Source organism: Lissotriton vulgaris, chromosome 1_1 (genome assembly GCF_964263255.1).
Source record: "Lissotriton vulgaris chromosome 1_1, aLisVul1.2, whole genome shotgun sequence".
Lineage (NCBI taxonomy): Eukaryota > Metazoa > Chordata > Amphibia > Caudata > Salamandridae > Lissotriton > Lissotriton vulgaris.
This window is the reverse complement of record NC_141685.1, coordinates 1,584,795,814-1,584,823,277: the sequence shown is the minus strand read 5'-3', so window position 1 is coordinate 1,584,823,277 and position 27,464 is coordinate 1,584,795,814. Positions and strand designations below refer to the sequence as shown.

Here is a 27,464-nt window from a genome sequence, read left to right as displayed (position 1 = left end):
GTCCCTTGGCAGATCTCCTTTTTTTCCGTTCTTATGACTACCACCCTCAAAAGTTGCCTCAGAAAGTTTCATATTCCTCTATGCCCTCTGTCACCACTTTGCTAAGTAGACTCAATGAAATCCAGAATGTTGCTCATCAACATTTAGTAGTCATAGGCAAGGTACAAATACTTTGCAGACTGACACAACAGAAAATCCCTGATTATCAAAAGGGTGATGGCGTTTTTATATCCACTAAGCACCTAAACATTCTTGGGTCTTGCTAATTTCCTCCCAAGATCCGTATGTGCCTATTTTTTGATCATGGAATATACAGGAAAAAACGCACTTCAGTTAGCACTCCTTCACGGTGACAGATGCAACCTCTATTTCATGTATTCTTAGTAAAAACCAATCATCTCTGATGCTTCCAGTAAATCTCCATCTATTCTGGTGGATCTTCTCTTGAATATGAGGTTGAAGCGATACTTGTTTTCTGTATCTCTGTGGCCAATTGCTAGATCTAGTGGCCTGTAAGGGTTATGACCTATCACAACGGTCTTGGGGGGGCAGCAGAATTAGTGCATGCCCATAGCTTAGTGAAGAGGTTTTACCTGCAACATTCATTGAAACCAACACTGATGCTTGGGAGGAGTGCATTTATGGGGAAGAGACTTCAAGCAAAACTGTCAGGACTCAGGGAAACAGCAGTTGCAAGGAAATAGGAGAATGACTCAGTGAAAATTACGAAGGGCAGGGACATGAGACTGCTAACTTTAGTATACAGTAGTTATTTACTTCCTGGGTTGGGTTCCCGTTCTGGGTGAAGAGAAATAAAGTGATATTTAGACCCACTTCGGAATCATATTTCAATGTAGTTGCTTTGGCTTTTTTGCTCACATAGACGTTTGCATCTGTTACCGCATTCCCTCATGTTTGTTTTTCTTCCCTCTTCAGTTCCTCTGGTTTCTTGTACTTGTTCTGGTATTGTCTTGTGTTGTGCTTTCTTTTTTCTATTCTCTGTTGAGCCTAACAGATGTGTTGTAGTAGTGTCCAGCGGCCTTCTGCTTGTCTCCTGGTCAGCTTCAGGCTTGTAATAGCTCTCCATTTTCTGGAACCTGTAAGCATAATTCCGCCTTTTCTATATTGTTGCTTACTGGCTGAATCTTTGCCTAGCATCTTCTCTGTCTTTCAGCTGTGTATAGCTACCCTTTACATAACATTCAGACCAAGTGCTACCGTCCCTTGATAAAGACTAGTGCTGCCCCTTGAGAAAGATTAACATTGAAAAATTGGGGATGCCAGTCTGGGTTTTCTCTCCCTCCCTTACCTGTTTATCTCCCAATTCCTGCTTTTAGTGGTGAGTTCACCTTTGTGCACCAGTGTAGGTTTTTAGAGAAGGCAGAGGCTTTCAACTGGTCTACATTCTCGAACAATTGACAGACTCCTATCCAGGGACATTCACTAGCACGTATTTCCTGTTTATAAAGACATCCTATAAGGTCTCCCTTCTTGAGTTTTATCCAGACGAGCCTTTTGTTTTTCTCAGTGGTGAGAAAAGAACACAAACAAGGCCTAATTTTGAGTTTGGCGGAGATGGTACTTCTTTGAAACTATGATGGTGTAACCTTTCAGCCAAATCTTTGGTCTGCTTGCCTGATTTACAGGTGCACAGACTTTGTTTGGCAGTGACGGTGGCTACTCCAGAATGGTCACTGGCATACTGCTCTGACAGCCCCACACAGTACTGACATTTGGAGTTTCGCCCATTCAACTTCCCGCCCAATTTAGAGTGGGCGCTGAATGGCCAGAATTCGCTCTTTGTGACTGCCAAGTGTAGGAAGCTGGCTTTATATATACGATACCAAAGTAAGGTATAGTATGCACAGAGTCCAGTGACTCCCTAGAGGTATAGCAGAGGCTAAATCACTAACGGCTACTTTTGTGGTAGTGTAGTCGAGCGGTTAGGCTTATCAGGAGGATGTCTTAAGCATTTATTGTATTCACTCAGGCATGGACTGATGGCAAACACTCAGAAACCAATTAGGTAAGTATAAAAATTGTATACTTATGTTTTATTTCTAGAACCAAGCCAGACTCGGCACAGGCAAGTGGGATATACTTTCAAATGCAAAACATCCCACAAAAATTCTATTGTGGTTCAAACTGGAATGGTTACAGGTTTGTATTTTCTTTTAGAACAGTTAAATACATTGAATTTACCTTGGAGTACTTTTGGATTACTTTTTAGTTACATCAACTACTCGGGGTGATATGTCTAGATATCACACCGTGGGTCCTACAATACAAAGGTAAGTAAGACAATTTTGTGTTCAAAGCAGTTACTTTGGTTTCAATACAAAAGTTAGTTCAACACTTACAAAATATTTGGGAGAAAATCATGACATGGGTTCATACAGAAGAAAAGAATGTTATCGGTTTGCAGGTAGGTTTGCGTCCTGCAAAAATAGCTTTTTAGGGTTAGAACCAAGGTTCGAGAGGGCACTCAAGCTGCACCACCAGCGGCACTAGTGTGGCTGGGCGCATAGTGCAGGGGCTAATGGGGCTATGGGGCTTCCGGTCAGGGACTGCTCATGAGCAGGCCACTCTGTTGTGGGAGCAAAGCTCCTGCAGTTAGGGTCAGCAATGCAGGGGCCAACAAGCAGCACAGGAGCTGCACCACTAGCGGCATGGGGGCTGCTGGATGCAGATAGCCAAGGAGACGTTGGAAGCCCTGTGGTTTTCAATGGAGGTCTCTGGTTTGATAGAAAAGCTGCAGGCTCGGTCAAGGAGGTTTCCTGAGGGTGAACACCAGCAGGAGAGGTAAGTTGAGTTGTTGAGGGATGCATGAACACCGTTGGTTGGGCCACCCAAGGCCTTGGGGTGTCGGGTTCAGGGGTATCTTTAGGTGTCAGATTTTTTTACCAGCTCCGATCATGGTTGGAGGACCCCTCAAGTAGAGACTGCAGGCTTTGGGTTGAAGGTCGAGGCAGGTCGGGAATCACTGGATCCCAGGTCAGGATCGCTGGGGAGACCTCCTCCTGGTGTTGGGCCACTCGGGCCGTGGTGCAGAACCGCAGAGCCCCCTGGATCCGGGCAGTGTATTGGAGTCTTTAGTTTGAAAAAATCTGTTGCTCATTGGAGACAGAGTCATTTAGGGGAAGGCAGGGCAGGTCCTCTGGCTCTGAATGACTGCTGGCTGCTGGACACACGGGGGTTTCACTGGGTGCAGGTTGAAGTCGGAACAAGCGGTAGGACTAGGACTAAAACAGTTAGTGTCCTCTTCTTCCCCCTTCAGCACGGCTTCTTTAGTCCTTCTTCTTTCTTCTTCTCGTATCGGAGGAGGCAAGGTTCAGGGTCACCCCTAAATAATAAATTTAGGGGTGTTACAGGGGTGTGCAGGTTGGGACCAATAGGTGAGCACAGCCCCTCCTATGCCACCCCCCAGTGGAAGTGCGCATGAGCCTCTCTCTGGTTGGCTGTATCCTCTCATCTTCCAGATGGAGGGGACTGAGATGTGTGTTTCACCTCGCCTCCCCCATTGAGTTGTGGGGTTGACAAAGGTGGCACACCTCTCTTCCTAACTCAGTTTTCCCGCCGATTCTCCAGCCCAAAGTGAGGGTCAGAACTGGTGGGAGCCAGTTGCTGGGGGCAGCAAAAGGCAGGGTCAGCTAACAGGTGGCAGGCCTTTGAAACTTCCCCTTTGTCGACCCAGCCCATCCTGAGGGAGGAGGTATGACACCTCTGCCCAGGATGGTCTTTCTTTCTGGAGCCAGAGAGCGGAGGCCCGCTATACAGGGGTACAGCAACCTGTCTGGTGGTGGCGGGCAGCCATTCAGGAACCACACCAAGGGCGGTCGTTTTGCAGGGGGAATCTCTAAGATGCCCTCTGAGTGCTTTTTACATTAAATTGTACACTGGCATCAGTGTGGGTTTAATGTGCTCAGAGGTTTGCTCCCAAACTTCTTAGTATTCAATAAAGCCATTATGGAGCTGTGGAGTACGTAATGACCAACTCCCAGACCATATACTCTTTATGGCCTTACTGCAATTATAATGTCTAAGAATGGACTTAGACACTGTAGGGTTACAGTGCTCATGCAACTTTACCTTCATCTGTGGTCTAGTACACCCTGCTTGAGGGGTGACTTATATAGGTTATAGGCAGTGGGTTGGAGGCATGGCACACAGGGATGTGTACCATGTCAACTCTACACTTTTCTCTGCACCAAAACACACAGCCTGCAATGGCAGTGTGTGGGTGTTAAGGTGCAGGGTCTCTAAGGGTGTCACAATATATGTTGCAACCTTTAAATTGGAGAAGTGTGGCTCACTGGTTAGAGGAGGCAGACCTGGAAGCAGAGGTCAGCCCGGGACCAGGGTTCAATTCCCGGCTTGGCGGGGTCTTGAGTCCTAAAATGTTCATGGACTCGACAATTCTCGCTCTGGTGCCTACTCGATTCACGGGTTCACACTCTGCGACTCTGGGCAATAGCTTGCTTAATCTCCACAACGGCCCCTCGCGGCGGGATGCCTGGCTTTCACCTTGCGGATACCCTGCCGGGGTTATCTCACAGGGGAATACCAGGACGGGTTCCCTAAATAAGCGCTTAGAAACCACTCGGTGATTTGCGCTATATAAATTCCTGTACATTTACATTTACATTTACAAAGACTTCCCTGGTCACTGTGCCATTGGTACCCATGGTACCTTTTACAAGGGCCTTACCCGTGGCCAAAGATGTGCCAATTGTGGGTATGGAGGTACAGCTTTGGGAAAGAATGCAGGTCTTGGGAACCTGATTGGCAGGGACCCAGGGTACATGAAGTCAAAGTCCATCATTGTCAGGCAAAACGTGGGTGGTTACCATGCAAAAAGGGGCACTTTCGTCCACGATCAAATACCTGGTGATCAGAGACAGTGAAAATGTTCTAAATTAGCCCCAAACCATGAGAGACAACTCCCATCATATGAGGGTCATTAGTTTTATTAGTTTCGTAAAGAAAATCTTGCTTTGAGATTTTTTTGTGTGAAAAAAGCAAAAACAAGTTAAACTTATGACGGAAAGTCCGGTTTGATTGAACTGTCCGTCAAACATTTTGCACGTTGACAGGAACCGCTGTACTGGCGGTTCCTGCCAATGTTAAGAGATGTCTGCAGGGCAGAGGGACATCTCTAAATGGAGGGTACTGGGACTCCTTTGGGGCGACCGATAATATTACTCAGTTGTCCCGACTGAGTAAAGCCTGTCCTCTGCGATCTGAATCCAGCTCTATATGGGAATAAAGGCAGCTGCTTCTTGTGTATCAGCCGAGGCTAGTAAAGCATGTCTTCCTCAGAAACTAGGATGAGGCAACACGGTGCATATCTTCCGAACAAATGAAATTGCCAAAGGTTTAGATCCTTGCGCTGCATCCCGAAACATTCAAGTTATCTCTATGGGATTGTGGAAGTGTTTGGATGGATAATTATTTATCTGCTTCACTTTAAACAGTGTCCATCATCGATTGACTCAAATCATTTGAGTCTAGAACCTCGATCTCTAGTGCTGGCTACAGACCCTATATTTTCAGTAGCCACATTCATCCATTCATCTATTTTTCTATCCTTACTTTTCCATTGGTATCATTTAAAGGAAACTGTATATCTTTACCTTTTGTGAGAGTGTAGGAAATGGAAGCGGTCTGGTGCTTCAAACCTGATGATGTGAGAGGAGGTGTGGTTTATCATAATTTCTAAATGAGGATGGATGGCCGCTGACAAGAGGAAGGAGGCATTGTAGAAACAAGAATGTTTCATGTAGCTACAGCTTGAAACAATAAAGCCTTGCAATTAGTTCTGTCACAGGTGAGTGAATGTTTCGAGAGATGTTTTGTCTGTGGCATATGCTAAATAAGTGTGAGCTGTGAGCAGTGCAAGCAATAGTTGGCATGGGCTAGGATTCATAAATAAATCAAGCATAGCAAATGCAACAGTCTGGTAGAGGGTAACACAATTACTTCATGTATGTGAAACTCTAGCAACTACTTTGTCATGACAGCCAAAAGGTTAAGGAAATGGCATAATGTATAACAGTGTTATCATCCTCTATGCTGTGCTATCCTGGATGGTACATGAATGAGAGGAGCTCTGTAGCCATATGCTAAAATCGCGCTCTGTCCTATGTGCATACAAACATGCGTTGTGCAGTGTTGGAATAAAAATGTAAAAAAACTGATGATACAGATAAGCATGCGATTTGTACAAATGCACTGTAATCCTTATAACTGACTGGTGGTTATATTCATCCATCAATTGATGCAGCATCATTGTTTTAATATGGATGTGTATCTGGTACACTGTGCAACTTATTATTACCTAAATGATATTCTGTTATAATTCAAAACTGTTGTAATTATTCATGAATATGTTAACAGTTATCATGGCATTTTCTTTACATTCATGCCCAGAGTTCATAATTAAAATAAAATATTTTGAATTATCTATTTAAATTAGGCATATATGAAGTTGGATCCAAACAAAACTGGAACTGTGACTATGATAGATGTTAACAAGTTCTACTGTGCAAAAATGCACCCCCAAGTTTTGTCAGGTAGGAAACGCTTCTGGAAATGCATATTTTATGTAATTTTCCCAATGTTACATTGAAACTGCCCAACATGTGAAAACGAATTATGTCCATACAGGTAATATATTATTGCTCCTATAACACAACTTTTAAAATGTATTCAGCAACAAAGATTAAACTTTATCTAAACTCCATTAATGACTTAGAGTTGCTAGATGACATCAGTAGACGGTGTTAGAATTTTATTGGCCTAAGATATTAAAAAAAGTCACATTTATAAATATTCTCGTTCTTTTTTGGGGAAGGATCTATTGTCACTTCTTTTAATCTTTTTCATCTGCCTATTCGCTAATGTTACGTACAAATCATGGTTGCCTAGCAAAAAGCCTAGAAAAGTACATTTAAATCTACCAAAGTACCCTGTAGCATTACAGTGGGATTGTGGTCCCAGGGGTAACAATGCCTTGCTATTTATGGCAATGGTAATGCTTGCGCATACCAATGACAACATTTTAAGTGTCAGTGATCATGTTGACAAGATTCCCAGATAACTACCTTCGAAAAACACGTTTATGTTAAACTTGTTATTTTTAAGTCATGGCTCACTGAAATACTTTCATCAGATACTTTGATGTATGTTGAAATAGAACGTAAGAGTCCACTCTTATGCAAGGTTAATCCAGTAAATGACTGCTTTGTATTATGCCGCTTCTTTGGGTTCCTCTGCTAGTATCACCCCCAAAGGAACAGTTTATCCATGATACACCATGCCTTTACCTTACTTTCCAAAAGAAGGTGGTTTCTCATATGAGGATCAGAGCAAATGGTCTAAAGCGGAATTCACTTTTGTTACAGTCCGCTCAGAACTCGAGGAAAACAGTTTTCCGTATTAAAAATCTCTTGACACAACACCATTAAAGTGAATCAACTTAAGGGCAAAGCGTATTAAGCCATCTTCCTTGACAATACTGTTGTCTTAGTGATCAGACCAAAAGCGAAGCTTACAAAACTGTTTAACTGATTTCCCAGAAAATATATGAGGAAATTCCATCTGCTGACTGGGTGGAAACCAATATTCGATTGTGGACCTTACTTAACACAAAATTGTCATATGAATCCATGTGTAAGATATGTGCCCTGGTGACTGCACATCTCTGACACTTCAACTGTGTGAACATCCTTTTCGTGTACCAGACCCTGTAGTATAAATTATGTTAAGATAGGTATGCTGACTTAATTTCAATCTCGTATTGCCTGGCAATAGCTTCACATGCATACATAGTTAACCCATCTTGATTAGTTACTTAAAGCATGTGTACATTAGCAATGTTCTCCTTAACTTATATAAAGCAGCTCATTGGAGGTTGTGCATCACCAAGTAGAGCTGTCATGATAATCTCATTTGTCCCTGATCTCTCATCACCTGTAAGTCCACTGACTTCGGGTGTACTTCTGGAACACACAACAGGATTTCTTTGCCACTCTTACCATTCTGACATTGTGTAATAACTGGCCTGTTACCCACTATTCTAACATCATAGGCTGCCATGGACCAGTCACCCAGTGTCATGTCTTTATTATTTTTTGGCAACTGTCTAAAAGTGCTCCCTACCCCCTAATGGTGCTACCTGGTTTCACAGATACCTCAAATTCATTCTCCCAGGGGCTTGCTTCATCAGTCTCTAGCACTGGATGTTTCGTAGCTCCACATGCTTGAATTATTCCATACTGCCAGGCTGACCACCCTCTGTAACATAACAAAATGCATATGCATTTGAATAGCCACGTGCTATGTTTAATCTAATGCTGAAGGGGTGATTTGACTGGAGTCTAGAGAATCAGTTAGGTAGTATTCACTCCTATGGTTCTGCTAAAAGCTTCTACCGACTTAGTTGGCAACCGTACCAACCGAAATTATTCTACTCAACCTGACCCTGTGATTGATCCAGGTCAATTAGACTTTCTGGACCCTCAATCTCTCTTACCTGGGACATGTTATGAACATCCTAATGTAAAAGATGAATGTAACAGATGATGTCTTTTCATCAGATGGTGGTGAAAGTCAATGAGGGGAGGGTGCTGATGCTGACAATCATGACCAGGCAAAGAGCACTCCTTAACCACATTCCCTCTGAAGGATCTAATAAAGACCCAATTTCTCATAACACTTTGCCAGATGTTGTATGCATGTTCCACAGCTTGATAGTCTGCGCTTCACGAAATTCAATGTTCCTGTGCAGGCTAAAGCCAAACTAGTTTCCTATTAGATTTTAAATAGAAGGCATAGAGATCCACTAGATCGATCCCAGTTCTGCACCATCTGTGGGAAGAAGATCTTTGTTGCATATGAAATCCTGCCATAATCTGAACATCTGTGACTTGAATAGGGACAAAGCACAGGGTTCCAGATACTTCTCCAATTTGTTTTTTAAATTGACTTAAGACAAATTCTGCCATCTCAGCAGTGGCATAATGCCACTGATGCAACCTCCTAAGCCCCTTTTTTTTTTAAACAAAGTTTTATATAGGGCGAACTTGACCCTGTATTGCGTATCAGAGCGCTTTACATAGCACCAGTTGTGTTACATGAGGACACACATTCATTTTTGTTAGGTACGGGGAGATTAAGGGATTTGCCCAGAAACACAGGATGTTCAGCGTCATTGCCAAGATTCTAGGTCGACCCCCCTAGCCATTAGGCCAACTCCTCTCCCCTTGTGTGGAACCCACTGGTAGGGAAGGATGATTATTGAGCAACCTCTGCTAAAGTGTTAGTGTTTTCAGTAACTTCAGCAAAACATGTTTATGTTTCATCCATCATATCATGATATTGTAAGTCCTTATGGCATACCATGTCGGCCTTCATGGACAAATCACCAGATGATTTATTATTATGTTGAAAGTGGAGCTGATTCTTCAGATGTAATCAATAAGGGCCATATGTAGGTAGCCAAATACCTACATGGTAATGGAGAAATTTGGTAAATTTCACCATTACCGACCGGTGAATAGGCATGCGCGATGTAGGGAACGATTTGGGGAAAAAGAATCGGTAAATACTGATTCCTCATCATCTAATCGGAATCTACAGATTCATAAATACCGAATCGGATAATACCGATTTGGAAAATACTGATTCGGAAAATAAGAAGCGCTAAAAATGATAAAAGAGATGTAGGAAAAGAAGTTAATTAAAAAATCCATGAAATTCTGAATTTAAGAGTCGGTAATTACCATGGATCGAAAGCAGGTGGTAACCAGGTGCAGGCCATAAAACAGGCCCCAAAATGCAACAGTTTGATCAGAATGGCGGCTTTCTATGTGAAAGCAAGGCGGCTATGGCTACAGGCAGCAGGAGTGAGGATCCGGAGACGGGAGGAGAAAGTCTACAGACAGCGGATCACACTCTTCCAACTTACTGAGGCAGAGATCCATGAAAGTTACAGGCTACACCCCCACACCATCCTGGGCTTGATAAGGGACCTGCATCCACTCCTGCAGCACCCAACACCAATGGCGCACGCCATACCAACACATGTGCAGGTGCTCTGTAGCCTACACCTACTTGCATCTGGCAGTTACCAGGGGGTGATAGCTGTGGTAGGTGGGGTGTCCCAGAGCTTCCTGTCCCGTTTCTTCAGGAAGTACCTGCTGGGCCATGATGCAGAGAATGCATCATTACATCAGCTTCCCTGACACACATGCAGAACTGCTGAAGACCAAGACTGACTTTCACTATATGGCACAGTTCCCACATGTCATCGGCTGTATTGATGGCACACACATCCCAATCTGCCCACCTGCAGCCACTGAGTACATCTACAGGAACAGAAAGTCCACCCACTCCATAAATGTGCAGGTAATCTGTGATGCTGCCAACATAATCACATACATCGTGGCCAAATTCCCTGGAAGCACCCACGACTCCTACATCTTCCAGAACAGTGGGATCTACACACGCCTGGAAGCGGGTGAATTCGGAGAAGGATACCTGCTAGGTAAAACACTGTGACACACCCTGATAAATACAGCAGATGTAGGTGTTGTTGTGCATGTGATTAATGGCTCTCTCTTTTCCACATAGGCGATAGCGCATATGCCGGCCGCTCATTCATCCTCACTCCCTGCCAGAACCCATCAACCCCGAGTGAGAGACGATACAACGTGGCACACAAATCTACACGCAACGTTGTGGAGCGCACCTTTGGGCTGTTAACCCCTTCGCTGCGGCGGCAATTCCGCTGCAGCGCTAGGGGGGTCTGGGGGGGGCGAGCGGCGGCCGCATGCTCGTGATGGAGCCGCTCCGTCACGAGCCGCGGTTGAGCTGTGCTCGTGACGGAGCGGTTCCGTCATAGCCCCGCCCGCTCAATAGAACGCGCCGCGCAGGCGCGAAATCAGCGCCGCGCAGGCGCGGCGGCAGGGCCATGACGGAACCGCTCCGTCATGAGCACAGGTCAGCCGATGCTCATGACGGAGCAGCTCCATCATGAGCATGGGAGCGGTTAACAAGCAGGTGTCGCTGCCTCCACAAAAGCAGAGGCGCATGTCAGTACTCACCCCTCATCTGCTGTAAAATCATTGCAACTTGCTGCACAACCTTGCCACTAGGAAAGGAACAGCAGTAGAATTCACAGATATTGAGGATGATGATGATGAATTTGCACACACTGAGCCCAACACAGCAGGAGTGGCTCCAGCTACAGATGGGAGACAAAGACGGGCAGAGATCAAACGCAACTCCTGCTAAGTAAGTAAGGAGACACAGCCAGTTCTTGTATGTACACAACATAGTTTTAATATCTTGGCACTACGCCAGTGCACAAAAACCCAAATGGGCCAGTCCAATTGTTGCCATCCATTAGGGAAGTCCTGGGTTACTGGCTGTGTGGGCGCAGGTAGCCCCATGCCGCCTGCTGCTCCTCCGGGTGTCAGTAACAGGGGGAGTCATGCTGCTCCTACTGGTGGTCTCCTTGCTCTCCCCCACATCCAGAGCACTAGTATTTGCCAACTGAGATCTTACGCCTGGGGATATTCTAAGTTAAGAAATCTGCAGCTAGACAACGTCTCTACCAGATACATCGTTACCGAAGGTAAGTAACTCGTACGTTTGTCCTAAAGAAGGTGATGAAATATTAATCTTTCACAGAAATGCTGCATCACCAGTTTTGAATAAAGTTTTAAATATTGAAATACATATATATATATATATATATATATATATATATATATATATATATTACCTACTGGCGTTCGCCAGTAGGTATATATAGTTAGAATTTTTTCCCTATGGGACTTTTGAAAATTCTATGTCTAATAACTTTGGCGTTTGTGGATGGAATCGGCTGAAATTTTCAGGAAAATGGCACATTTTGTTTCTGAGCAGCTCCTGAAAATTTGGTGGGGTTTCGTCAAGGGGGGGCTGAGAAAAAAGGGGGGTCCCAAAACGCGTTTTTTGCATTGAGTTTTCCATAGGGCGGTTGGACTCACTTTTAGCTCGAACGGCTGAATGGATTTGCACGAAACTTGGCAAAATTGTAGGGACTGTTAGCCCGATGTGCCTTTGCTAGGTCTCAATATATGTGCTCCAGTAGTTTTTGAGAAATTAACGTTCAAACCAAGATATATATCTGTAACAGCGCTCTGGGCAGCGATCCGGTCCGCTTACTTTTCGCTTATCGGAACTTTGCGCGCAGAAAGCTGATTGGCTCTCCGGTGTCTGTCAACATTCTAAACAGTCCGGAGCGGACGCCATCTTGTCTCTCGGTAGGATCGAGAGAGAAGAAGAGGTGGAAAACGAAGGGGGAATTTAATGAAAGGGGGCAAGGTATCCCCCTCTTGACCTCCTAGGAATGTTGTTGGGGTTATTAAAGGGTCCCGTGGGGAAAATAAAAAAAAAATGATTTTTCACGGTAGAAGCGCGGCCGCGAACTGGTAGCGAAACGGGAATTCGCCATTTTGTGCTTCGTAAATTAAATTACTAGTTATAAGTGGGTACGGGAGACGTATCCTAATCCCCTATGTTTCCTGAGGGTGGGTGAGGAGGCTGATATATGTTGATACATCTCTTCCAGCGGCTGTGCGTGAGCTTTTTTTTTTTTTTTGCTGCGTGACAGTCCGGAGCGGCCGCCATCTTGTCTCTCGGTAGGATCGAGAGAGAAGAAAAGGTGAAAAACTAAGGGGGAATTTAATGAAAGGGGGCAAGGTATCCCCCTCTTGACCCCCTAGGAATGTTGTTGGGGTTATTAAAGGGTCCCGTGGGGAAAATAAAAAAAAAAAGATTTTTCACGGTAGAAGCGCTTCACGGGCCGCGAACTGGGCCGCAAACTGGTAGCGAAACGGGAATTCGCCATTTTGTGCTTCGTTAATTAAAGTACTAGGTATAAGGGGGTGCGGGAGACATATCCTAATCCCCTATGTTTCCTGAGGGTGGCTGAGGAGGCTGATATATGTTGATATATCTCTTCCAGCGGCTGCGCCATCTTGCCTTTTTTCGAATGCCACAATTTTGTCGTGCACGGCAGCCATTTTAGATGCCAGGCTGGTCCCAGGCTATCACCTACCCCTGCGGATGTAGTTTATGGCCCCAGCTGTAGAGAATTCAGACATGCCAATTCTCCTGATTCAGGCGTGTGAGTACTGATTTCAGTGCTAGTCTCCCGCCTCCCGATTTCTGCAAGCAAAAACCCGGGGGCATATTACTAACAACTAGCGATAATTTTTGTCTATAACTTGTTTAGAGACAAAAATTATCGCCGCACATCGGCGATTTTTATCGCAGATAAACCTTGCTATTATCGCAGAAAAGTCAGCGATATTCATGTATTATCGACCTAATGCTCTTAGCCATGTTATCCACCTCCCATTGGATAACATGGCTAAGAACTGCTCAGGGCAGGTGTTAGCTTTTGGAGATATTCGCGCTTAGTGCGAATATCTCCAAAAGTTGGTAATAGAAGGTAGCGATGTTAGGGACTGTTTCCAGTCGCTAACATCTTGGCACGCCACTTTGCATGTCATTAGTGATAAGTATCACTGACATGCAAAGCCGGGCCCAAGATGGTCGCTATCTCCTTTTAGGTGTCACTAACTGGTGTTAGCGACAGCTTGATAATAGGGAAATAATTTTATCTCCGCTTTCATGGTTTTTAAAGCCAAAAAAGCGGAGATAAACCCCCTTGATAATATGCCCCACGATTCCTTGGGGGTTTCAGCTGATAGGGCTTGGTATTGTGTTACATGGTAATTTTTCCATGAAACGTCAGAGGGTCGATGTAGGGGTTCTAGAAGAGGTGATAAACCATTTAAGCCTCATGAACAAGCGCATGGTCTTTTAAAGATTTCTGAAGTACTCGGGGCGGCGGTGTGTGTGTGCCCTCTTTCAGGAGCGGGCGGGGGGGCACTGCCAGCAACTTGCCAGGTCAGGTAGTGTTCAACACGTGCATCACCCTTTCTCTGCCTGCTATTGCGCTCCATGCTTCGGAAAGGTAAGAAAAAGAACGTGCATTTGAGTTTGAAATGTCCGATCCTGCAGCAGCACACTTCCAAAGCCCACACATGACAATAACCCGATTCAAGGCCCCATTCACCCGTTTTTCAAAAAATAGATAACACTCCAACAAAGTAAGGTTATAAAACTTTATTAACTTTTAACGATAATGAACAGAACAAAAACTAAAAACATTTAAACATTTATTAACACAAAAAGCAACAATGGTTAGAAGCTGTCTTTTGTGCGAATAGTCCCAAGGCAGCACAACGTGCAGAGTTCTGGACGGCACCTAGGTGATGTCGCCTGGGTGCCGCACTGGTTTAGGGATCCTACAATGCTGCTCCGAAAATTGGCGTGGGGCGTCCCGGGTGGGGCGGGGGGAGGCCTCGTCAGTAGCGGTCTGTTGTGCGAATAGTCCCAAGGCAGCACAACGTGCAGAGTTCTGGACGGCACCCAGGTGATGTCGCCTGGGTGCCGCACTGGTTTAGGGATCCTACAATGCAGCACAGAAAAACAGCGTGGGGCGTCCCGGGTGGTGCGGGGGGAGGCCTCGTCAGTAGCGGTCTGTGTCCAGTGTCACATGGCTGACACAACATGTACGACAGGCACCCAGGTGATGTCCAGTAAACTGCCGCACTGGTTTTGGTATCCTACAATGCTGCTCCGAAAATTGGCGTGCGGCGGCCCGGGGGGGGGGGGGGGGGGAGGCGGCGTGAACGGGCCTCCCCAGGTGGTGGCCATTCAGCTGTTTACCGCCCGCTCTTGCGACTACAGCGTCTCGCTCACCATGTAGTTGAGTTGTTCCCACTCTTGCGGTGCAGCGATAGGCGGCTGCCACATGACTCTTAAAATGGCGGACGGCTCTTCGGTTTTGGGCCTGGTCCACTGAAATGGCCCTGGGACACCTTGGAAGTCGGATGCTTGCCTGCTAGGGCTTGGGCTCCATTCTCGAAAAGCGTCCCCTCAGCCGTGAAGATTGTATAAAAGTCTTGGGGGCTCCCGACTCCCGCAGGCTTTCGGTGGGGAGCGGCTGCCATGATTGCTCGCGGAATGACCACGACGGAGCCACGAGATGGTGGTGCTCTCATGCTGACGCCAGCTTCAGTCTGAATGATCCAGAAACAAGGTGGGGCTTTCATCGTTTGGGAAAAAAAAATGTTCTAAACCAATGAAAAGTGTTATTTTTAGGTCATATGACCAAGCCTTCCATCTTTAGGAAACCAAAAGTAAAATGAACCAATGAAAAGTTTTATAAACAAGTCACATGACCTGTTATGCGACATAGGGCTACAAAAAGCGTAGAAAATCCGTTGGCACGTGAGGCGGCGTCAGTAGCGGACCGATGTGCGAATAGGCCGAAGGCAGCACAACGCGCCGAGATCCGGATGGCACCGAGGTGGTGTCCAGCAAATTGCCGCACTGGTGTGGCCATCCTACAATGCTGCGCCGAAAGACGGCGTGTCCAGCTGAATTGCGGTCACTGTTGCGGTACAGTGACTCGAACGCGCCGAGATCCGGATGGCGCCGAGGTGGTGTCCAGCAAATTGCCGTACTGGTGTGGCCATCCTACAATGCTGCGCCGAAAGACGGCGTGTTCAGCTGAGTTCCGGTCACTCTTCCGGCACAGTGACTCGAACGCGCTGAGATCCGGATGGCACCGAGGTGGTGTCCAGCAAGTGGCTGCACTGGTGTGGCCATCCTACAATGCTGCGCCGGAAGTCGGCGTGGGGTGCCCCGTTGGCTTATGAGGTGATGTCAGTAGTGGACTGATGTGTGAATAGGTCGGAACCAGCACAAGGCGCCAAGATCCGAATGGCAAGTCCTGGATGTTGAGTGCCTCAGTTGAGATTTCTGAGCAGTGCTTGTAGAACTGTCTGAAGCTTATTTGCACCTGCTGCAGCTTCACTAGGTCCGGCGGAACTTGTTGCTTTTTCCTTTCTGCTTCTTTTCCTACAATGCGTTTCTTCTGAAGACACGACCAGGTCCCTGAATGTGTGCAGGGGGACGCTATTGAATGAATGAACGCGCCGAGATCTGGATGGCACCGAGGTGGTATCCATCAAATTGCCGCACTGGTGTGTCCATCCTACAATGCTGCGCCGAAAGTCGGCGTGGGGTGCCCCGTTGGTTTATGAGGTGATGTCAGTAGCGGACCGATGTGTGAATAGGTCGGAACCAGCACAAGGCGCCCTGCACTGTTGAGCCTTTTTCAATGTCTGTTTTTTGTTCTTTCCCTTCCATCAAAAACAAAACAAAAATACAAGGCGCCAAGATCCGAATGGCAAGTCCTGGATGTTGAGTGCCTCAGTTGAGAGTTCTGAGCAGTGCTTGTAAGACTGTCTGAAGCTTATTTGCACCTGCTGCAGCTTCACTAGGTCCGGCGGAACTTTTTTCCTTTTCCTTTCTGCTTCTTTTCCTACAATGCGTTTCATCTGAAGACACGACCAGGTCCCTGAATGTGTGCAGGGGGACGCTATTGATTGAATGAAAATGGCGGCTTGACACAAAGCTGACTCAAGCGTTACTGTTGGTGCTATACAGACAAAAATTGGTTTTCAGTTTGTACATTCTTCAGGTTTTTTTTTCCATCCAAGTCTGATTGAGAGTTTGTAGAAAAATGGCTTCAGATTTTCCACATACTACTCTTCAACATTCTTCCTAAATGTAACAATGTGAAACTCACTAGGAGAACGGCTGTTTCTGTTTCCTTTCAAAATGCTGCCACCAATATTTTCTGAATGGAAGACATCATCTTGTAACATAAAGGGCCGAAAGGGGTTCTGGTCTGGCCGATGGTTGGTGGAGACATTTTGACTATATCTTGGACCTGCCCGGCCTCGCCCAAAATGGCGCCGGTATAAATGGGACTCGTAACTCTTTGCCCGCAAATGTATCTAGAAAATGTTATTGTAAGTGGCCCTGTCGTATTTTAATTACAAAATGTACGTCCACCGATACCGCAACTGTTAGACACCTTTGTTCTTGTCACCTAATGGCCCGCTCGTTACGTTCTTCTACAGTGTAAATGTCTCCTCATCATATACGATTTGAGTTTGCTCCGTGGCCGGCCCACGTGGTTATAGGCCCGTATTTGTATACTGACATTTTCACAATAAAGGTTTTTAAAACAAAACACGGTAGTAGTATTTTCATTTGTAAAGTTTTTACTTTTAGTGACTGTTTTCGAATCAGTAAAAGGCAAGTGAAATAAAGCAGTCCAATTACATGACGGATAAAAGGTATAATATGTAGGAACGCAGTAAAGATAAATGGTCAAGGGCAGTTGTGTTTTTCATGTCTGCAACATAAAGTGATCGATAAGAATCTGATAATCAGGCGTATCGGCGACTAAGACAGCAGGCCGAATCTCTTTTACTCAACGGCTCCGTCATGGAAGGAAGAAACGCCCTTTTTCTCGAAAAAGGAATATATTTTACTTGCCAGACAGTTGTAAATTTTCCGGGAAAGTACATTAGCCTGGAATATTATAACATATGTTTGAAAAAAAAATATTGTTCGAAAATAATAAAAAGCGTAATTTTTAGGTCATATGACCAAGCTTTTCATCATTAAATTAACAAAAGTAAAATGAACCAATGAAAAGTTTTATTAACAAGTCACATGACCTGTTATGCTTACGTTACGCGCTGCGCGCCGCGCCTCGGATCACTTCCGGGTGCGCTAACGCGGCGTGTCATAAAACGCATTACGCGACAACGTAGGTCAAGAATATAGTCTAAATGTCTCCACCAACCAGCGTTCAGAACACAACCCCTTTCAGCAGTCCAAAAAGTTCCGTTAAATGTCAACAGAGGGGACAGGCAACAAGAACCATCAGTCAAAGAGGGGAGGGCAAGTTCTTCTCTTCCGGGTCATGTTGGGGCGCTACCGGAACTGATCGAATTGGTAGTCTACAGTGTTTCTGGATGTTTCAGACTAAAGCTGGCGTCAGCATGAGACCACTACCATCTCGTAGCTCCGTCGTGGCCATTCCACGAGCAATCATGGCAGCCGCTCCCCACCAGAAGCCTGCGGGAGTCGGAGGCCCCCAAGACTTTTGTAGAATCTTCACGGCTGAGGGGACGCTTTTCGAGAATGGGATCCAAGCCCTAGCAGACAAGCGTCCGACTTCCAAGGTGTCCCAGGGCCATTTCAGTGGACCAGGCCCAAAACCGAAGAGCCGGCCGCCATTTTGAGAGTCCTGTGGCAGCCGCCTATCGCTGCACCGCTAGAGCGGGCGCATCTCAACTACATGGTGAGCGAGACGCTGTAGTCGCAAGAGCGGGCGGAAAACAGCTGAATGGCGGAAGAGGCACAGTGTAGCAAAAGCGGGCGGAATGGCAACTAAAACGATAAAGGGGCGCCTCACTACAGCTTGTCTTCAGGTCAAACGGATTGTGGGACAAGGTCCAGAATTGAAGAGTCATCAAAAGGCAAAAAGTACCGCCGGACCCCGGGAGCCGGCCGCCTATGTCGGGGGCGATCTCAGGCTACACCAGTGCTATAAGACTTGGGGAGGGTGTCGGAGCCAAGCGTCTTCTCCGAGTCCATGGCCATCACAGCGCCCCTCAGGGGCCTCCGTCAAGCTGTTTAGGAAGGTAACATATCATATTGTTTTCTAATGCAGTCAGGTCCACAAACGACACTCACTTACTTTGAGAATAGTGAAGCTGCAGTAGGAGGAAATAAGCTTCAGACAGTGTTACAAGCGCTGCTCAGAACTCTTAACTATGGCACCCAACATCCAGAACTTATGCTATTTGAGAATGGTAGTGACATCGAAGCATCTCGGGGACCAAAACCATTAACGTACTTTCACGTATGAAAATCTTACTTGGGGAGGGGGCAGGAGCGAAGCGCCCCCTCCCAGTCAGCGCCACCACACCGTATGTTGAAAATCTGAAGCCATCGTTCTACAAAGTCAACCAAACTTGGATTGAAAAATCTAGAAAAATGTACAAACTGAAAACCAGTTTTGGTCTGCATAGCATCAGTAACAACGCTTGAGTCAGCTTTGTGTCAAGCCGCCATTTTGATTCAACAAAGCACAGGCATTGAAAAAGGCTGAAATTCAGAACTCTAAACTATGGCACCCAACATCCAGGAGCTTGCTATCCGGATCTTGGAGCCTTGTGCTGTTTTCGATCTATTCACACATCGGTCCACTACTGACATCATCTTATAAACCAACGTTATGTAAATAGTTTTTTAATAAAATGTTTTACCCTATTTCTTTGCTGGTGTGTTGTCTATATTTTTAATATTTGCATAGGGTTTGTCATTATTTTGTGCGGGATGGGTGATGGAGCCGAGCTGTCTTGCAGCCCTCATGGTGTGGAGCTCAGTTCATCTCACTATTTTCGTATTTCTCAAGAAGGGTTGTTCCTAATATTTCTATTTTAGCGAGGTCAAAAAGAGATCCAATTAGTGGCCTACTGATTTTGCTCGATTACTTTTATTTTTTTACACGATTTTTCACTATCTGCAAAGACTAAACAGAGTATTGCGACTTTGTGCTTGTTTGTAAATAGAGAATGATCCAAAGAGAACCAATTCTAAAACAGTAAATGCTTGGACAACAATCAATCAAATGGAGAGACAAGGAGGTACGACGGATTACAACGGGGGTAAAGGCCTGCGTTAACTACCCTTCTGTATCTGCAAAGAGAGAGTACTAACAAAGGCAAAAGAGGGGAGGGGGGGGGGGGCAGCGTTCAAAGCACATCAGCGTGCATAAATACGAAAATGTTTTTATCTATCACGTACTTGACATTTTAAAGCTTTTCATATTTGCTATTAAAAAACCAATGAAATTCACAGAAAAAACCATAGGTTATAGTGGATATATAGTTAGGAATTTGCATTTACAAAACCTTGAAAATTCAATGAAAAAACCATAGGTTATAGGCCATATATAGTTAGGAATTAGCATTTACAAAACCTTATTTTACTCGCATAAAACCATTGAAATTCCATATATAGTTAGCTAACTATAAGCGCTAACTATATATCGCGCACCCGCAATCCACTGCTGATGATGTCACATATTACATCATTCATGACATGGTCAGTGACATCACTGATGACATCACTGATGACATCTCAAATGACATCACTGATGACAACTCAAATGATATCAATGATGACATCTCAAATGACATCACTGATGACAACTCAAATGACATCACTGATGACATCTCATTTGTCATCACTGATCACATCACTCATGTGATAATACAATGAACCTCTTCAGACTCTAATATAACCTTACATACACTCAGTATAAACAGACACTCACAGACTGTCACTCATCCATGGACTTACTCACACACCTAGTCAGTCATGCAAAGAATCAATCACACCTCCATTTCCTCAACTATACAGTTATACACATCTTACTTATTCAAACATATAATAACACATATTTACTCTCTTATATAATCCCTGATACAAGCTCACAGTGATCGATACAGCCACTCACACATTCACTGGCTCTTATGTTCAGTTATTTATATATCTCAACTCTCACATGTATTGTGTTTTACATACGTACTTACTTGCACATGTAGCAATGAGAAATCCATTCACTCACCAACACACCCATGCACAGTCAACCGCTCATATAGCTGTTTCCACATGCACTCTTGAACTCATACTCCTAGTGAATCAACTGCTTACACATCTATGCACAGAGTCACGCACCTCCCAGCCACCCACACACACACTCAGCCTCCCATTCAAATATTTGGGCAACCAATCAATAACCCATATGGCTACTCTTATAGCTACTGATCAACACATGCAGCAGCTTACACAACAACAAACATACTGATGCACGAATTAAGACAGTTTAGTCACTAACCCATGTACTCAGTGAGACACATTTAATCACTCACTCATACAGTCAGTCATGCACCTACTAAATTCTTCATCCAGACACTTATACATCCACTCATTCTTCAATATGTGAAACATATTTTAACTTTACAGAAACATACAGTCACTGGATGTTGTAATCAGTGATGTCATCAGTGATGTCACTGACCATGTCATGAATGATGTAATATGTGACATCATCAGCAGTGGATTGCGGGTGCGCGATATATAGTTAGCGCTTATAGTTAGCTAACTATATATGGAATTTCAATGGTTTTATGCGAGTAAAATAAGGTTTTGTAAATGCTAATTCCTAACTATATATGGCCTATAACCTATGGTTTTTTCATTGAATTTTCAAGGTTTTGTAAATGCAAATTCCTAACTATATATCCACTATAACCTATGGTTTTTTCTGTGAATATATATATATATATATATATATATATATATATATATATATATACACAAAAAAAATCCCCAAACCTCCGCTCGGCGTGGTGAAAGAAGGAGACAGACCCCACGGCTTCAGGCAAGATGTTGCGTTTTATTAGTAACCTTTCTGGCGACGCGTTCCGAGTATCGTGTACTCTTGATCACACACTGATTAGTCGGTCAGCCTGTTATTTTTAAATGCTTAGTTTCCTTGACCCCTCCTATGGGCCACACCTCCTAACGTGCATCACTTGACCATTGATCATAGGCATAGAAAAGGTGCAAATTACAAAATGGAATACAAAACCAGACGATATTTCACGTTATGTTCAGTTGAAAAATTACTCTTTGCCTGAAACCAATGCAAGTTATGAAACAAGTCAATCTTGTTTTCAAAATTACAATCTGTCTTATAATTTTATAATGAATAAAATTTACATTAAAAATGTATTCCCATTTAAAACGTTGCACACATCTCATTGACATTCTCAACAATTATCATGACTGCGTAAATGCAGATACCCCTAGGGCTAATAAAGTGACTGGTGCTTTATCTTTGCTGCATGAATGCATATACCGTTCGGTATATAGAGTAATCAGTACTAGTTGATATTGAATAGCAATCAGATTTATAAAATTGTTCCCGCCCTGAATCAATCAAATCATGTGACATTTAATATAAGTGTGGTGGTACTCCACCCTAATACCCACAAGCTCATGTCCTAAATATTTATTAAAAATTCAGATTTCTTGAATTATATACATCATAAATACTAAGACCTGTTTACACTATATATACTTAAAATTCAAAGTATATGTGCTTTTCTGTACATGTGCATATTAATAAGTGAGAAAAAAATAGGAAAAAACGAAGTGAAAAAATAATAAGGGCTGATGTAAAATATACATTGTACAACCTATGTACAAAATTTACAAGAGGAGAGATAAAAAATCCATTGACACATACAGTACTTGATCTGGTGTGTTGATGTCATAGTACACCCTCCATATGTACCTATGTGTTGCTTGATGGGTTATTGTTAATAGGTTCAGGTTTGACTCTAAAATACCTATCGGGTAGGACCAGGACTTATGATGTAAAACCAACTATGGACTACAAGTGGACAAGTAAAGGTGATATTTACAGGAAGTTGTGAAGATCTTCAGTCGCGTTTAGCCCATAAGGCTGTTTGCTATCCAACGCGATAATCTGAGTTTCCAACTTTCTCAACATTTTGTCCCTGTCTCCACCTCGTCTTTGTAAAGGCACTGCATCTATAACGTAATAACTCAAGCACGACAGATCCCTGTCGTGTGTTGAATTAAAATGCTGTGCCACGGGGTAGGCTGAGTCGTGATTTACGACTGCCCGGAGATGCTGCAGAATTCTCACGTGCACCTGCGACCTCGTGCTTCCCACATAGCACAAGCCCCAGGTGCAAGTCAGAACATACCCAGCAAACTCTGTGCGGCAGCTGAAGTTGCCTTTGATTGCAATTTTGGTGCCAGAAAAAGGATTTACATAGTGTGTGGTGTTTTGCCCAAACTTCTACGCACGGCAAGAACTGCATTTGTAAAAGCCTTTTCTGTTGAGCCAGTCACTGCCACTGACCAGCTCTGGACTTGGCTTCACCAGCCTGCTGTGCATGCTACAGGCTCTTTTAAAGGTGATGATTGGTCTGTCTGTGACTCTTGAGCACAAGGCACCGTCAGTTTTAAGAATAGACCAGTGTTTGTTAATGATGGATTTAATCTGACGTTGTTGCTGACTGAAAGGGATAATCAACCTGGGAGATTGGTCACCACTCTCGACTTCAGCGGGCTTGGGCATGAGGAGAGATTCTCTTGATTTTTCCTTGGTTTTAATTATTGCTTTGGAAAGCGTGGACTCACTGTAACCCCTGGCCCTCAGACGTCTCAACATCAGGATTGCTCCCTCATCAAATTTTTCAGTGCTGTTGCAGATTCTTTTCAACCGCAGAAGTTCCCCCAAAGGTATACTTTCGATTACATGACGGGGGTGTCCACTGCTGGCGTGCAATATACTGTTGCCAGCAGTGGGTTTGCGGTATAATGTCATGATGTTGATTCCTTCAATATCAATTTGGATATCTAGAAATTGAGCTGATTGTCTGCTGACATTAGATGTGAAAAATAAATTACTGTTGTTGGTGTTGAGAGCTTTAACAAACTAGTGTGCACTCGAAATATCACCCTCCCATATGCAAAAAATGTCATCAATGAATCGCATCCAATATTTGACATTGCTGAAGCCCCGTGTTACGATGAGATCCCGCTCCTCCCACCAAATGTGTAAACACGCATAGCTGGGGGAGAAGCAGGATCCCATCGCAACACCCCTGATTTGTTTCCAGACATCCTTGCCGTACATGAAAAAGTTATTATTGAGGCACCACAGCACCAAGTCACACAGTGTTTGATTGTGACCATAGTACTCACAAGATCTGTGCCCCAAGTAATGTCTGATGGCTTCAATACCCTTGCAGTGTTCAATACAGGTATACAATGATTCGATATCTAGTGTTATTATACACCAGTTTGTCTGCCATTGTATTGTGCCAAGTTTAGACAGAAAATCACCAGTGTCTTTGATGTAGCTAGCAAGACCTTGGACGTGACTTTGCAGGAAATAATCAATGTAGCGGGAAACATTCTCGCCCATACTCTTTATTGCAGAAATGATGGGTCTGCATCTATATATGTATCAACAGTTTTTCCCTTGCTTGGAGACGCACTCCGTGACTAAGCAGGACCCCATCATTCATGACAAAGTCCTTTATCAAGCAAAAAAACAGCATTTCTTTTCCAAACCGCTTTTGAGAAAAGCCCTACGCGTTTCAGTGCTCTTGCACCTTGTTCGCGGGCTGGCTCACTAATTGCAGTCAGAATCACGGGGGCGCCAAGTCAGCTCATTTAGATAACAATTTCCTGCCCTCTGGTTGGCTCGCTCCGGTGCGGGACCGGAAACGCATGCTGGAACTTGAAGTTTTTACCACAGGTTGCCACAGCGTGATTTGAAATCGAATCCCTTCCAAATTGACCCACTGGAGGGTAAAGAAATGACTGTATGCATGCACTATTGAGGGTAGAACCCACTGAAGGGTGAAAACACACGAGGTAAAAACTTCAAGTTCCAGCATGCCTTTCCGGTCCTGCACCGGAGCGAGCCAACCAGAGGGCTGGAAATTGTTATCTAAATGAGCTGACTTGGCGCCCCCGTTTTTTGAGATGGATCTAATAGGGAACAAGATTCCAGGTACTGGGTCAGAATGGTGTTCACATGGGATTCTGTGATTTTAGCTAAGAAAAGAAAGCAAAGAGATCGGACGGTAGTTCTCTGGTCTAGAAGTATCTAGCAACAGCCTTTTCAATAGTGGGATGACTTTTGCATGTTTCCAGGATTGCGGGCACTCTGCCGACGATATGGATAGATTGATAAGTTTCAGGCAACTAGGTAGGAGGCAGTCTTGGAAGTTAAGGAAGATTCCCAGTTTAAGGGGATCGTCTGGAGACCCAGATTTTATCTTAGTAAACAAGGCCTGGAGGCCTTCGATGATAATTAAGGGAAGAGCAGGAAGGGAGTGAGTGTCAGTCCCAGTGAGATAATCTTTTAGGAGTCCAGAGTATCACTCTTAGAGCAGAAGCTGTCCTAGATGCCCTCCACCTTGTTAATAAAGTAGGTGGCCATTCCCTCACATTGGGCATTGGATGATATGGTATTTCGGGTGACAGAGGGGATTTCACCATATCCTTTAACAGAGAGAAAATAGTTTTAGAGGGGTTATTGCTGGCCTTGAATTTATTGGCGAAGTAGGCAGCACTAGACTTCCGTATCAGTTTAATATAGGCTTTAATGGCTGTTCTATATTCAAGTTTAGCCTTGGAACTATATGAGTGTCTCCCGGCGCGTTCTGACACTGCAGTTCTTCCTAGCTGTTATGCGTGATTCATCAAACCAGGCATTGGCCCGTGCTTTCTTGGGATAAGTCCATTTGGCCAGGACACATTTGTCTAGAGCCTGATTGACCCACCCCCTGATATGGTCATTTGCGGTCTTGATGATGGTAGGCAGTGCTGGTTGTACGGTGACAAGAGTGTCTCTTAAGAGTGGAGTGGTCTTATTTGTGCCAAGGTCGTTTATGTATAGGAGTGCGAAGTGCCTGGGGTTTAGAGCCTAAGTGAATCAATAAAAAGATTATGATCAGTTCATGTCAAAAGTAGGGGTAGCAGGACCTCAAGGAGCGGGATATTGGAAAAAAGCAGCGTTAAAAAGGTGGCCAGCCTCGTGTGTAGGCCCTGGAACTAGTTGAGATAGTTGGCATGCTGCCATATCACCTAAGAAGTTGCGAATGTCAGGGTCATTATGAGACTCTAGGTAGAGATTCAAATCTCCAATAATGGTGAAATTTGCTGATTTAAAAGCTAGAGTGGTGGCAGTGTTAACTACTGCTTCTCCTAAGGATTTGGACGGCCCTGGAGGACGGTAAATAAGTAGTCCAGATAGGGTAAAATGATCAGATATCGCAATTTTGAAAATAGCGCTTTTGCAGTCCTGAAGAGTTTCCCGGATAAAGCTACATGATAGATATCTTTATGAATCACTGCGATACCCCTGCCTCTCCCCGACCTCCTATCCATATTTCTCATGGCGTAGCCCGGAGGCATAGCCAGGGCAGGGATAGCCACAGAGTCATGAGAAAGCCAGGTCTCAGTCAAGAATAAAATAGCAAGAGACTGATTGGATAGCAAGTCAAGTACTTCTGCATGGTGCTTGGCTAACGAGCAGCAGTTTAAATAGCCAATTTTGTACCCCTTCCTGCACAACTGGATGCTAGAACAATGATAAAACCTGAGGTTGCACAGGCTGCAATGTAGGGAGCCAGCGGTGGGAGACCCGCTATAGTTTCCACATGAGGTGCTGTTCCTTTGCGCTGCAAGCAGGGCCTCGCAAGTATAGGCTACCCTCTGGGGGGTCAAATGGGCATAATACCTGGCTTCTGGCGACGTCCAGGCGTGGATGGTGCTGATGGGCTTGCCTTTGGCATCAAGTATCTGGGGGGGCACAAGTGGCGTGCCTCTGATTGGAGGAAACAAGCCAATCAGAACGCGGCATCGCTGTACAATCCCACAGTCCCCACGAGGTAAAAATAAGTTTAAACATTGCTCAATTAAAACAAACACACAGCACAAAAGAATTAAATTTAACAGGGAATCTGCCTCAGCGATCCGAAGTTGAGTAGTTCTCTCCGTAATGCAGATTCTCCCAGCTGCATCCCGGCGCTGAGACGTGCATGAAGTACCTGGGGGGCACAACTGGCTCCTCCCTGGCACGCCTCTGATTGGAGGAAACAAGCCAATCGATGCGCGGCACCACCGTACAATCCCACAGTCCCCAACAGGTAAAAATAGGTTTAAAAATTGCTCTTTTAAAACAAACACACAGCGCAAAAGGATGTAAGTTAACGGGAAATCTGCCTCAGCGATCCTAAGCCGAGCAGTTCCTCTCTATCCCTCTGTTGAAGTCGTCTTCGCCCAAGGGTGTCGTCTCCCACCTTCAGACTACGGCGGACCTCCTGCATTCACTGGGGGTTCTCTATAAACGGGCCGAAGTCACACCTGACTCCTTCTCAGATGCTCCTTTGCATCTGAGCTGTTCTGGGCACAGTTCAGTTTTGGGCTTATCCCCCTGAGCAGCAAGTCCAGGATATTCAGTCTATGATTCCAATGTTTCTGATGGAGACATCTGCCTGTGGATTCCTCACCTTTTGAATTACCCCTTGCACAGCATTCCACAGGCGTTTTTTTCTCCATAGCTCTTCCACGTCGACAAGGATGTTCCAGTGGAACTGCTTCGCCCGCTGCCCCGCGAGACGCCATTGGACCCATAAGAAGACCTCGTCCGCGTACTGATGTCAGTTCCCTTTTTTTCGCACCGTCGTTACGTAACGGATTTTCCGGTGCTCTCCCAATTTCTTAGTGTTTCATTGTAACAGGCTCATCTGTAGTTGTAGCAGTGCGATTGCTGCTCAGAAGAGATCTGGTTTTAAACCTTGTAGGGAATGCGGGGGGTCATATGGCCATCACAGACCCTCATG

The 27,464-nt window shown here is 44.8% G+C and overlaps 1 protein-coding gene across 2 annotated transcripts in view; it reads left to right on the top strand.

Annotated features, from left to right (window-relative positions):
- CAPS2 (calcyphosine 2) overlaps positions 1–27,464 on the top strand; it is a 780,299-nt gene that overhangs the window by 698,920 nt on the left and 53,915 nt on the right. For both annotated transcript variants that reach the window (XM_086918127.1, XM_086918122.1), the window contains exon 18: positions 6,476–6,572. In XM_086918127.1, coding sequence (XP_086774253.1) covers positions 6,476–6,572 — 97 coding nt within the window. The remainder of the gene's footprint in view (positions 1–6,475; positions 6,573–27,464) is intronic.